This window comes from Salarias fasciatus, chromosome 1 (genome assembly GCF_902148845.1).
Source record: "Salarias fasciatus chromosome 1, fSalaFa1.1, whole genome shotgun sequence".
Taxonomy (NCBI): domain Eukaryota; kingdom Metazoa; phylum Chordata; class Actinopteri; order Blenniiformes; family Blenniidae; genus Salarias; species Salarias fasciatus.
Genome location: NC_043745.1, coordinates 40,341,034 through 40,352,131, shown reverse-complemented (window position 1 = coordinate 40,352,131; position 11,098 = coordinate 40,341,034). Strand labels below are relative to the sequence as shown.

The 11,098-nt window shown below is 53.9% G+C and overlaps 1 protein-coding gene across 1 annotated transcript; it reads right to left on the bottom strand.

Annotated features, from left to right (window-relative positions):
* Positions 1 to 4,781: 4,781 nt before the first annotated feature.
* stmn4l (stathmin-like 4, like) lies at positions 4,782 to 7,058 on the bottom strand. The gene is made up of 5 exons (XM_030092954.1): positions 7,000 to 7,058; positions 6,808 to 6,900; positions 6,343 to 6,554; positions 5,993 to 6,164; positions 4,782 to 4,798 (listed from the first exon to the last, which is right to left on the bottom strand). The coding sequence occupies exons 1-5, from the start codon at positions 7,010 to 7,012 to the stop codon at positions 4,782 to 4,784; spliced, it is 507 nt and encodes a 168-aa protein (XP_029948814.1). The 5' UTR covers positions 7,013 to 7,058.
* Positions 7,059 to 11,098: the final 4,040 nt, after the last annotated feature.

Below are 11,098 nucleotides of genomic sequence, written 5' to 3'. Positions count from 1 at the left end.
CAGAGCGCCACAGCACAGTGGGAAGTTCCAACGCTCCTCAAACGCCTCAGCGATGGATCTCCACTCTGCTGCTCCAGGCACGGCCAGAAACTCCTCCGCTAGGCAATCCCACATGGCTTCACCACATCTGGGAGGATAGAGGAGACTGTGGAGACGCCGACCCTGAAGCTGGTGGCAATGGTGCGGTAGGAATCCCCAGTGGCAAGAAACCTGAAGAGATAATACAACAATAAATCAGCTGCTTTTATTCTGATACAAAACAGTTCAAAACTTTATATGAGCATCTACACCAAGATGAGCCTTATTGGTTGGGTAAGAAATGATAGAGCCTGCGTGACTTCTCCAAGAAAGGTTTCACAATATTTGATTTCATCACATTTCAGTCTATGACTGAATGTATCCATTATTTTTTTCATTTTTATTAAATGAAAGCATTTTGAAGAGTGATTACAAGACAGTTTTTAAACAAATAAATATGAATTGACCAAATGGTTGATTATTATTACTATGTACAGTGCATCCAGAAAGTATTCACAGCGTTTAACTTTTTCCACATTTTGTTATGTTACAGCCTTATTCCAAATCGGATTCAATTATTATTTTCCCTTAAAATTCTACACATAACACCCCATAATGACAAAATGAAAAAAGTTTTTTTGAGAGTCTTGCAAATTTATTAAAAAACAAAAAACAAAGAAATTACATGTACATAAGTATTCACAGCCTTTGCCATGAAGCTCTAAATTGAGCTCATGTGCATCCTGTTTCCACTGATCATCCTTGAGACGCTTCTACTGCTTAATTGGAGTCCACCTGTGGCAAATTCAGTTGATTGGACCTGATTTGGAAAGGCACACACCTGTCTATATAAGGTTCCACAGTTGGCAGTGCATGTCAGAGCGTAAACCAAGCATGAAGTCAAAGGAATTGTCTGTAGACCTCCGAAACAGGATTGTGATGAGGCACAAGTCTGGGGAAGGGTACAGAAAAATTTCTGCTGCTTTGAAGGTCCCAATGAGCACAGTGGCCTCCATCATCCGTAAATGGAAGACATTTGGAACCACCAGGACTCTTCCTAGAGCCGGCCGGCCATCTAAACTGAGCAATCGGGGGAGAAGGGCCTTAGTCAGAGAGGTGACTAAGAACCCCATGGTCACTTTTTCACAGCTCCAGCGTTCCTCTGTGGAGAGAGGAGAACCTTCCAGAAGGACAACCATCTCTGCAGCAATCCACAAATCAGGCCTGTTTGGTAGAGTGGCCAGACGGAAGCCACTTCTTAGTAAAAGGCACATGGCAGCCCGCCTGGAGTTTGCCAAAAGGCACCTGAAGGACTCTCAGACCATCAGCAAAAAAATTCTCTGGTCTGATGAGACAAAGATTGTACTCTTTGGTGTGAATGCTCGGCGTTTTGTTTGGAGGAAACCAGGCACTGCTCATCACCAGGCCAATACCATCCCTACAGTGAAGCATGGTGGCGGTAGCATCACACTGTGGGGATGTTTTTCAGCAGCAGGAACTGGGAAACTAGTCAAGATAGAGGGGAACATGAATGCAGCAATGTACAGAGACATCCTGGATGAAAACCTGCTCCAGAGCGCTCTTGACCTCAAACTGGGGCGGCGGTTCATCTTTCAGCAGGACAACGACCCAAAGCACACAGCCAAGATAGCAAAGAAGTGGCTTCAGGACAACTCTGTGAATCTCCTTGAGTGGCCCAGCCAGAGCCCGGACTTGAATCCAATTGAGCATCTCTGGAGAGATCTGAAAATGGCTGTGCACCGGCGCTCCCCATACAACTTGATGGAGCTTGAGAGGTGTTGCAAAGAGGAATGGGCAAAACTGCCCAAAGATAGGTGTGCCAAGCTTGTGGCATCATTTTCAAAAAGACTTGAGGCTGTAATTGCTGCCAAAGGTGCATCAACAAAGTATTAAGCAAAGGCTGTGAATACTTATGTACATGTGGTCTCTCAGTTTCTTATTTTTAATAAATTTTCAAGAATCTCAAAAAAACTTTTTTCATGTTGTCATTATGGGGTGTTGTGTGTAGAATTTTTAGGGAAAAAATGAATTGAATCCAATTTGGTATAAGACTGTAATATAACAAAATGTGGAAAAGGTAACGCGCTGTGAATACTTTCTGGATGCACTGTAAGTGTAGTGTAGAACAGCTTAGCCTAGTTTATTCCCAGTATTGTGCTGGTTTGGACAAAAATTAGCCCTGGTTTAAACCCAGTGTGGTCCATGATTAGGATTACGCTCCAGTTTAATCCCGTTTTAACTTTGGTTTCATCATGATTCAGTCCCTGTTTACCAGCGGTGCATAAATTAGATTAGGAAATGTGTTTAAACCCCGTACTTCAGTGCAACTTACCGCAAACAGATGGACAGACGCTGGTCTGCTGGAATGGAGCGCCTGCAGTTGGCGTCCTGGTAGGTGATGCGGGCGCCGACGCGTTCCAGGAGGTCATCGAACTGGGCACAGGTCAGCCCAAAGTACCGCTGAAAGCGACACTCATCCTGGCGCCGCTCCTGGAGCAAACTCACCAAACTCCGACCGTCTCTGGATAATGTCGTGCACCCAGGCACGGCGTACTCTCCGCCGACGGCGTCGTGGTTCGGCTGTATGAATTAAATAAAGCCAAGCCGCTCGCTGGACAGGATCCATGATGCTAAAGCTAACACAGGAAAGGAAAGCCCGGAAGCCCCGCCTCCCCACCAGGCGCGACGCGTCGCGTTCGGTGTGAACGCGGCTTTTGGCGCCGCGTTGTTCAGCGTCGGACCTCAGAATTGACGCACGTTCAGCTTCTCGCTGAACACTGGGTGTGTGTGTGTGTGTGTGTGTGTGTGTGTGTGTGTGTGTGTAGTCTAAACTCAGTTAAAAACAAGCAGGTGAAGAGCGTTACATCCCAGAATAGTCTTCTCCAGTTTCAGTTGCTGACTCCACTATCACGAGGGCCTATGAACAAGCTCCGTCCGGACCGGGAGGACACTCCTGTCGGTCCTGCCCGTGGACTGGCTTCGGTTCTACTGCTGGGATCCGTGGTTCTTGTGCTGGACCGTCCAACGGACTGTCCTCAACATTGTCCTAGGCTTTACTTCTTATTGTCTCATGCTAGCTGTAGCCAAAGCTGTCCGTCCCTGGGAGAGGGATCCCTCCATACTGTGGTTCTCCCCAAGATCTCTTCTTTTCCCACTGGGTTTCTGGAGGTTTTTCTTGCCGGATGTGAGGGTCTAAGGCGGTGGTTGCTTCGTTTTGTCTCGTTACTGTGAATCTGACATATTAACATGATGCTTATTCACTGTTTTTATTGCTTTAACATTCTAACATGACTCAGTTCAGTCATTGACGAGCTGTTGTGGACTGTTCACCGTTCTGTTCTGTCTGGGACTGTTTATAGACTCTACACTGTGATTCATTGTTATCATCAGAGTCTTTATCAATCTTTGACATTTTTACCGACCAATGTAACATCTTGAAGCCTCGGAGGCAGCTGCTGCTGCGATACTGGGCTGTACAAAAATAAACTGATTGATTGATTGAGAATAGTGGAGGCGGCCATCTTGAATGATGTCAGGAATCTCCCATGATTCCTTGCTCAGCAGGGTTCTGGTTGTGGGGCGTTTGAGTTCAGATTCAGAACTATGGAGGACCTACGCTCTGTTCTGCATCTCCACCTAAAGAACCTTAAACCTTCAACTCCTGAAAGACTTCATGTATACTTGGTCCCTGTAGGACCCTTCTGGACCCTTCTGGACCCTTCTGGACCCTACAGGACCCTGCTGGACCCTGCTGGACCTTCCTGGACCCACTTGGTCCCTGTAGGACCCTTCTGGACCCTACAGGACCCTGCTGGACCCTGCTGGACCCTGCTGGACCTTCCTGGACCCACTTGGTCCCTGGAGGAAATCCCTGGTCCAGAGTCTGAAGTGGTTTCAGGACAGAAGGAGACTCAGGGTAAAGAGGTCAGCTGTTTTATTCAGAACTTTAAAATAGAGCTTGATTTCTGTACACCTTCATCATCATCATCACCTTCATCATCATCATCACCTTCATCACCATGAGTCTGTGTGCCGCCCCCCGCCCAGTTGGGTCTAGATGTTGATGAGCTCTTTGCCCTTCAGGTTACCCAGAATGCATCACTGCTGATGATGTCATGAGACAAAAAAAAAAAAAACTCCAGCAGCCACTTTCAAGTTCCATCAGAAGGAACCTCCAGTCCCCCTGGCAGACCCCCCAGACCCCCCAGACCCCCAGAGCCCCCCAGGCCCCCCAGACCCCCAAGACCTCCAAGTCCCCCAGGCCCCCCAGACCCCCCAGGCCCCCCAGACCCCCCAGGCCCCCCAGGTCCCTCCAGACTCCTACAGTGACGGACTCTGGTCACCAGGTGGAGCTGTTCAGTCTGAGTGATTGTAAAGTCCTGCTCATGCAGAGTTCTTGGGGGGGGGGGTCTTCTTCTTTGGGCTGTGACACACACACAGACACACACACACACACACACTGAACACACACAGACACTGCACACTGGCACTGTTGGCATGGCAACAAAGCACAGTGAGTCCAGTGCAGCTCTGGTTCTGGTCCCAGTCTGTCTGGTTGGTAGAAATGGTCCTGCTGCAGGGAGGAGGCCCCTCCCCCTCCTCCTCCTCCCCCTCCTCTTCCTCCTCCTCCTCCTCCTCCTCCTCCTCTCCGGCTCCCGGTCGGAGCGCCGCCGCCGGCCCGACGCTCTGGCGGCTCGGCCGCCGCTCAGAGGCTCTCAGGTGAAGTTGAGCTTGTGTTGTGATCAGGCCATCAGGACACCTGCAGGACGGGGGGACAGTCAGACAGTCTGAGGACAGCAGGTCTCCGCCCTGCTCCACCCTCTCCTACACCTCTCCAGTGAAAACACCAGGCTTACGCACGTTTTGTGTTTGTTTCCATGACAACAAAACTGAAAACTCAAGATTCTCATGGACCTGGTCCTGGACCTGGTCCTGGTTCCAGGCCAGGTCCTCCTGGACTCAGTAGTTCTAGAGTTGACAGTCACCATAGCAACAATCCCGCCTGGTGTTCTGTCCATGTGAAGGTCTGAGTTCCAGAGTGTTCTCTGGTTACCAGAACAAACAGCACCACCCAGTGGACCGACAGGAGGACGACATGGTTTTCTCCAGCAAAAACACAAAAAGATGCGTTGTCATGGAAACGCTGTCATGGAAACGCTGTCATGGAAACGTTGTCATGGAAACGCTGTCATGGAAACGCTGTCATGGAAACGTTGTCATGGAAACGCTGTCATGGAAACGTTGTCATGGAAACGTCATGGAAACCTCATTCACAAAACTACTGATTCACTGGATCCTCACCTCCTGCTGCTCCTGCTCCTCCTGCTGTGAGGCGTTCAGGCGCTCCTCCTGCTGCTGTGAGGCGTTCAGGCGCTCCTCCTGCTGCTGTGAGGCGTTCAGGTCCTCCTGCTGCTGTGAGGCGTTCAGGCGCTCCTCCTCCTGCTGTGAGGCGTTCAGGCGCTCCTCCTGCTGCTGTGAGGCGTTCAGGCACTCCTCCTGCTGTGAGGCGTTCAGGCGCTCCTCCTGCTGTGAGGCGTTCAGGTGCTCCTCCTCCTGCTGTGAGGCGTTCAGGCGCTCCTCCTCTGCTGTGAGGCGTTCAGGCGCTCCTCCTGCTGCTGTGAGACCTTCAGGCGCTCCTCCTCCTGCTGTGAGGCGTTCAGGCGCTCCTCCTGCTGTGAGGCGTTCAGGCGCTCCTCCTCCTGCTGTGAGGCGTTCAGGCGCTCCTCCTGCTGCTGTGAGGGGTTCAGGCGCTCCTCCTGCTGCTGTGAGGCGTTCAGGCGCTCCTCCTCCTGCTGTGAGGCGTTCAGGCGCTCCTCCTGCTGTGAGGCGTTCAGGCGCTCCTCCTGCTGTGAGGCGTTCAGGCGCTCCTCCTCCTGCTGTGAGGCATTCAGGCGCTCCTCCTGCTGCTGTGAGGCGTTCAGGCGCTCCTCCTCCTGCTGTGAGGCGTTCAGGCGCTCCTCCTCCTGCTGTGAGGCATTCAGGTGCTCCTCCTGCTGCTGTGAGGCGTTCAGGCGCTCCTCCTTGGCTCGGTTCTCCTGGCGTTCTTTGCTCAGAGCTTTCTGAGCGACCTCTCTCTGGTGCTCCCGCCGCTCGGCCAGGTGCTTCAGAAGCTCCGCCTCCTGACACTGGGGGAGGGGCCAGAGGGAGGGGCGGAGCCATAGGGGGAGTAGCCAGAGTGAGGGGAGGGGCCAGAGGGAGAGGGAGGAGTAAGAGGGGGAGGGGCAGAGAGAGGCGGTAACGTTACTGCCTGCTCCTTCAGGAGGAGACCAGAGGACCAGCTGGTCCGTCCCCGTCCTCACCCACCTTCCTGCGCTCCTGCGCGGCGTCCAGCTTCTTCTGGATGTCCTGCAGCGAGGGCTTGCCTCGGGGGGGCGTGGTGGCCCGGGGGTCGGGGCCGCCGTCAAAGCTGGGGGGCTTGAGGATGACCTGGAAGGCCTGGCCGCTGGAGCGCTGGCTCAGCTGGACCACCTCCAGGTCCCGGATGCTGCTCAGCTTCAGGTCCACCACGCCGGCCGCTGCGGGGACAGAGGGACGGACACGCGTTAGCCAAGCTGCGGCCCCGGACCCCCGCGGGGGCCGCTCCAGGTCACAGGGAGGGACAACAGGTGAAGACCAGTCACAGGGATCCACAGGGGACAGAGAGACAGACGGCTGGGAGGACACAAAGTCTCCATCTGTCTCCCTGCCTGTCCCCTTCCCTGTCCCCTGCCTGTCCTCCTCTCCGTCCCCCTGCCCGTCCCCCCCCTCCGTCCTCCAGCTCTCACTGACCGTCCTGCTCGGCCGGCTGCTCTCTGATTGGAGGACTGATGCAGGAGCAGAGCAGGGACACCAGGGGGAGCTCCCGCATCTTGTCCCGGTACGCTGGAGGGTTCAGAGAAGAAGAGGCAGCAGCCAATCAGAGCCCAGAACCAGGACGACTCAGGAAGAAGCTCGGAGGGAAACAGGAAGTGGCGCTCTCACCTGCCAGAGTCATTTCCTGCTGCCGTTTGCTCAAAGACACTGCGGTGAGGGACAGTCTGGACCTGAGGACACAGAGAGACACACTGTCAAGACAAGAAACACAGTGAGGGGACAGACAGGAAGGAGGGAACAGGATGGAGGGACAGCAGAGAGGAAGGAAGGGACGAAAGAAGGAAGGGAGGATGGAAGGAAGGACGGAAGGGAGGAAGGAAGGGAGGGAGGAAGGAAGGAAGGAAGGGAGGAAGGAAGGAAGGGAGGAACGAAGGGAGGGAGGAACGAAGGGAGGGAGGAAGGAAGGAAGGAAGGGAGGGAGGACGGAAGGAAGGAAGGATGGAAGGGAGGAAGGGAGGAAGGAAGGGAGGATGGAAGGAAGGACGGAATGGAGGAAGGAGGAAGGAAGGAAGGAAGGGAGGGAGGAAGGAAGGAAGGGAGGGAGGACGGAAGGAAGGAAGGATGGAAGGGAGGAAGGGAGGATGGAAGGGAGGGAGGATGGAAGGGAGGAAGGGAGGAAGGAAGGGAGGGAGGAAGGAAGGAAGGAAGAGAGGGAGGAAGGAAGGAAGGGAGGATGGAAGGAAGGATGGAAGGGAGGGAGGAAGGAAGGGAGGGAGGATGGAAGGAAGGAAGGATGGAAGGGAGGAAGGGAGGAAGGAAGGGAGGGAGGAAGGAAGGAAGGAAGAGAGGGAGGAAGGAAGGAAGGGAGGATGGAAGGAAGGATGGAAGGGAGGGAGGAAGGAAGGGAGGGAGGATGGAAGGAAGGATGGAAGAAAGGACAGAAGGAAGGAAGGGAGGGAGGAAGAAAGGAGGAAGGAAGGAAGGATGGAAGGAAGGAAGGAAGAGAGGGAGGAAGGAAGGAAGGGAGGATGGAAGGAAGGATGGAAGAAAGGACAGAAGGAAGGAAGGGAGGGAGGAAGAAAGGAGGAAGGAAGGAAGGATGGAAGGAAGGGAGGAAGGAAGGAAGGGAGGGAGGAAGGAAGGGAGGAAGGAAGGGAGGGAGGAAGGAAGGAAGGAAGGGAGGAAAGAAGGAAGGAAGGAAGGGAGGGAGGAAGGGAGGAAGGAAGGGAGGGAGGAAGGAAGGGAGGAAAGAAGGAAGGAAGGAAGGGAGGGAGGAAGGAAGGGAGGAAGGAAGGGAGGGAGGAAGGAAGGAAGGGAGGATGGAAGGAAGGATGGAAGGAAGGACAGAAGGAAGGAAGGGAGGGAGGAAGGAAGGAGGAAGGAAGGAAGGATGGAAGGAAGGGAGGATGGAAGGAAGGAAGAGAGGGAGGAAGGAAGGAAGGAAGGAAGGATGGAAGGGAGGAAGGAAGGGAGGAAGGAAGGATGGAAGGAAGGGAGGATGGAAGGAAGGAAGAGAGGGAGGAAGGAAGGAAGGAAGGAAGGATGGAAGGGAGGAAGGAAGGAAGGAAGGGAGGAAGGAAGGAAGGATGGAAGGAAGGGAGGACAGAAGGAAGGAAGGAAGGAGGGAGGAAGGAAGGATGGAAGGAAGGGAGGATGGAAGGAAGGAAGAGAGGGAGGAAAGAAGGAAGGAAGGAAGGAAGGGAGGGAGGAAAGAAGGAAGGAAGAGAGGGAGGAAGGAAGGAAGGGAGGATGGACGGAAGGATGGAAGGAAGGACAGAAGGAAGGAAGGGAGGGAGGAAGGAAGGAGGAAGGAAGGAAGGAGGAAGGAAGGAAGGATGGAAGGAAGGGAGGATGGAAGGAAGGGAGGAAGGAAGGAAGAGAGGGAGGAAGGAAGGAAGGACGGGAGGGAGGAAGGAAGGAAGGAAGGAAGGATGGAAGGAAGGGAGGATGGAAGGAAGGAAGGGAGGAAGGAAGGAAGGAAGGAAGGAAGGAAGGAAGGGAGGAAGGAAGGAAGGAAGGGAGGGAGGAAAGAAGGAAGGAAGAGAGGGAGGAAGGAAGGAAGGGAGGATGGAAGGAAGGATGGAAGGAAGGACAGAAGGAAGGAAGGGAGGGAGGAAGGAAGGAGGAAGGAAGGAAGGACGGAAGGATGGAAGGAAGGGAGGAAGGAAGGAAGGAAGGACGGGAGGGAGGAAGGAAGGAAGGGAGGAACGAAGGAAGGAAGGAAGGAAGCAAGGAAGGGAGGAAGAGAGGGAGGAAGGAAGGAAGGATGGAAGGGAGGAAGGAAGAACGGAAGGAAGGAAGGGAGGGAGGAAGGAAGGAACGAAGGAAGGAAGGAAGGGAGGGAGGAAGGAAGGACGGAAGGGAGGAATGAAGGAAGGAAGGGAGGAAGAGAGGGAGGAAGGAAGGACGGGAGGAAGAGAGGGAGGAAGGAAGGAAGGGACGAAGGAAAGAAGGAAGGAAGGAAGGGAGGGAGGAAGAGAGGGAGGAAGGAAGGAAGGAAGAGAGGGAGGACGGAAGGCAGGAAGGGAGGAATGAAGGAAGGAAGGGAGGAAGAGAGGGAGGAAGGAAGGACGGGAGGAAGAGAAGGAGGAAGGAAGGAAGGGACGAAGGAAAGAAGGAAGGAAGGAAAGGAGGGAGGAAGGAAGGAAGGAAGGAAGAGAGGGAGGGAGGAAGGAAGGAAGGAAGGAAGGGAGGGAGGGAGGAGTGGAGAGAGGAAGACTCCACCAAGGAGCTACATGAACTGGAATCAATCTCTGACATCGACTCATCATGTCTGAAAACACTGAATCCCGACATGAAGGAACTGAACATGAAGGAACCGACACATGAGACCAAGAACCCGTCATGAGGCGGAGAACCTGGAGAACCCAGAAAACCCAGAGAACCCGGAGAACCTTCAGAACCCAGAGAACCTTCAGAACCCAGAGAACCTTCAGAACCCAGAGAACCAGAGAACCTGGAGAACCTGGAGAACCTGGAGAACCCGTCTCGCTTGGACATGAAAGATGAGTTGAATGAAGAACTTCAGAGACAGAAAACAAGAAAACCCTGAAAACCCAGAACGTCTCGTCTGGAACCCTCAGCAGGAGACCTGCAGCCGGAGCAGTGTGTGTGTGTGTGTGTGTGTGTGTGTGTGTGTGTCTGTGTGTCTGTGTGTGTGTGTGTGTGTGTGTGTGTGTGTGTGTGTGTGTGGGATGATGTCATTGTTTCCAGTGAAGCTCAGGATACAAAACCAGCAGCAGCAGAAAGAACAAAAGAGCAGCAAGAAGAGAAAGAAAGGATGGATGGATGAAAGGCTGGACGGAGAGACGGAGGAAGAGACGGACGGAGAGACAGCGGACATAGAGACAGCGGACGGAGAGACAGCGGACGGAGAGACGGGGGACGGAGCTCCGTCCTTCACTCACCTGCAGCCTCCAGCGTCTGCGGCTCCTCAGCATCAGCACCACACAGCAGCCTCCGCATGACATCACCATGCCGCGCCGCCATTGGCTGACGGCCGCCGCCCTCTGATTGGTCCAGGGAGGAGGAGGGGGGGAGGAGGGGAGGGGGGGGGGGGGGCGAGCGGGGGCTCCTCAGCTCTTCATCATTTCACTGGAAGAAACTCCTCAGTTACTGAAGCACCTTCAAGATTTTATAAAAAATAAAAAAAAATGTGTTTCTTCATGGTCAGAGAAGATCACACACACACACACACACACACACACACACACACACACACACATGTCAGCTCTAAATTTATCAGCTGATCGTGACTGAAACAGGAATCAGCTCCAACATCTGAGACGGAGCTGGTGCCAAGTGTCTCTCGTCTCCCGTCTGTCCTCTCCTGTCTCCCGTCTCTCGTCTCTCGTCTCTAAAAGTGACGCTAAGAGCTTAGAGAGAGGACAGAAGGAGACAGAGAGACAGACAGAGAGAGACAGCAGCTCTGCAGGTGTTTCTTCTGATCAAAGGTCACTGAGAGTTCAATAAGTGGACCAGTGAGTCTGTCCAGCTGGGGGACGGAGACGCTTTAGGGCGGAGACACTGGAGGACGGAGCTGGAGGACGGAGACACTGGAGGACGGAGACACTGGAGGACGGAGACACTGGAGGACGGAGCTGGAGGACGGAGACACTGGAGGACGGAGCTGGAGGACGGAGACACTGGAGGACGGAGACGCTTTAGGGCGGAGACACTGGAGGACGGAGACACTGGAGGACGGAGCTGGAGGATCAGTGTAGCGCCGCCTGACGGGACAGCAACAGTCGGACGGACGACTGTCAAC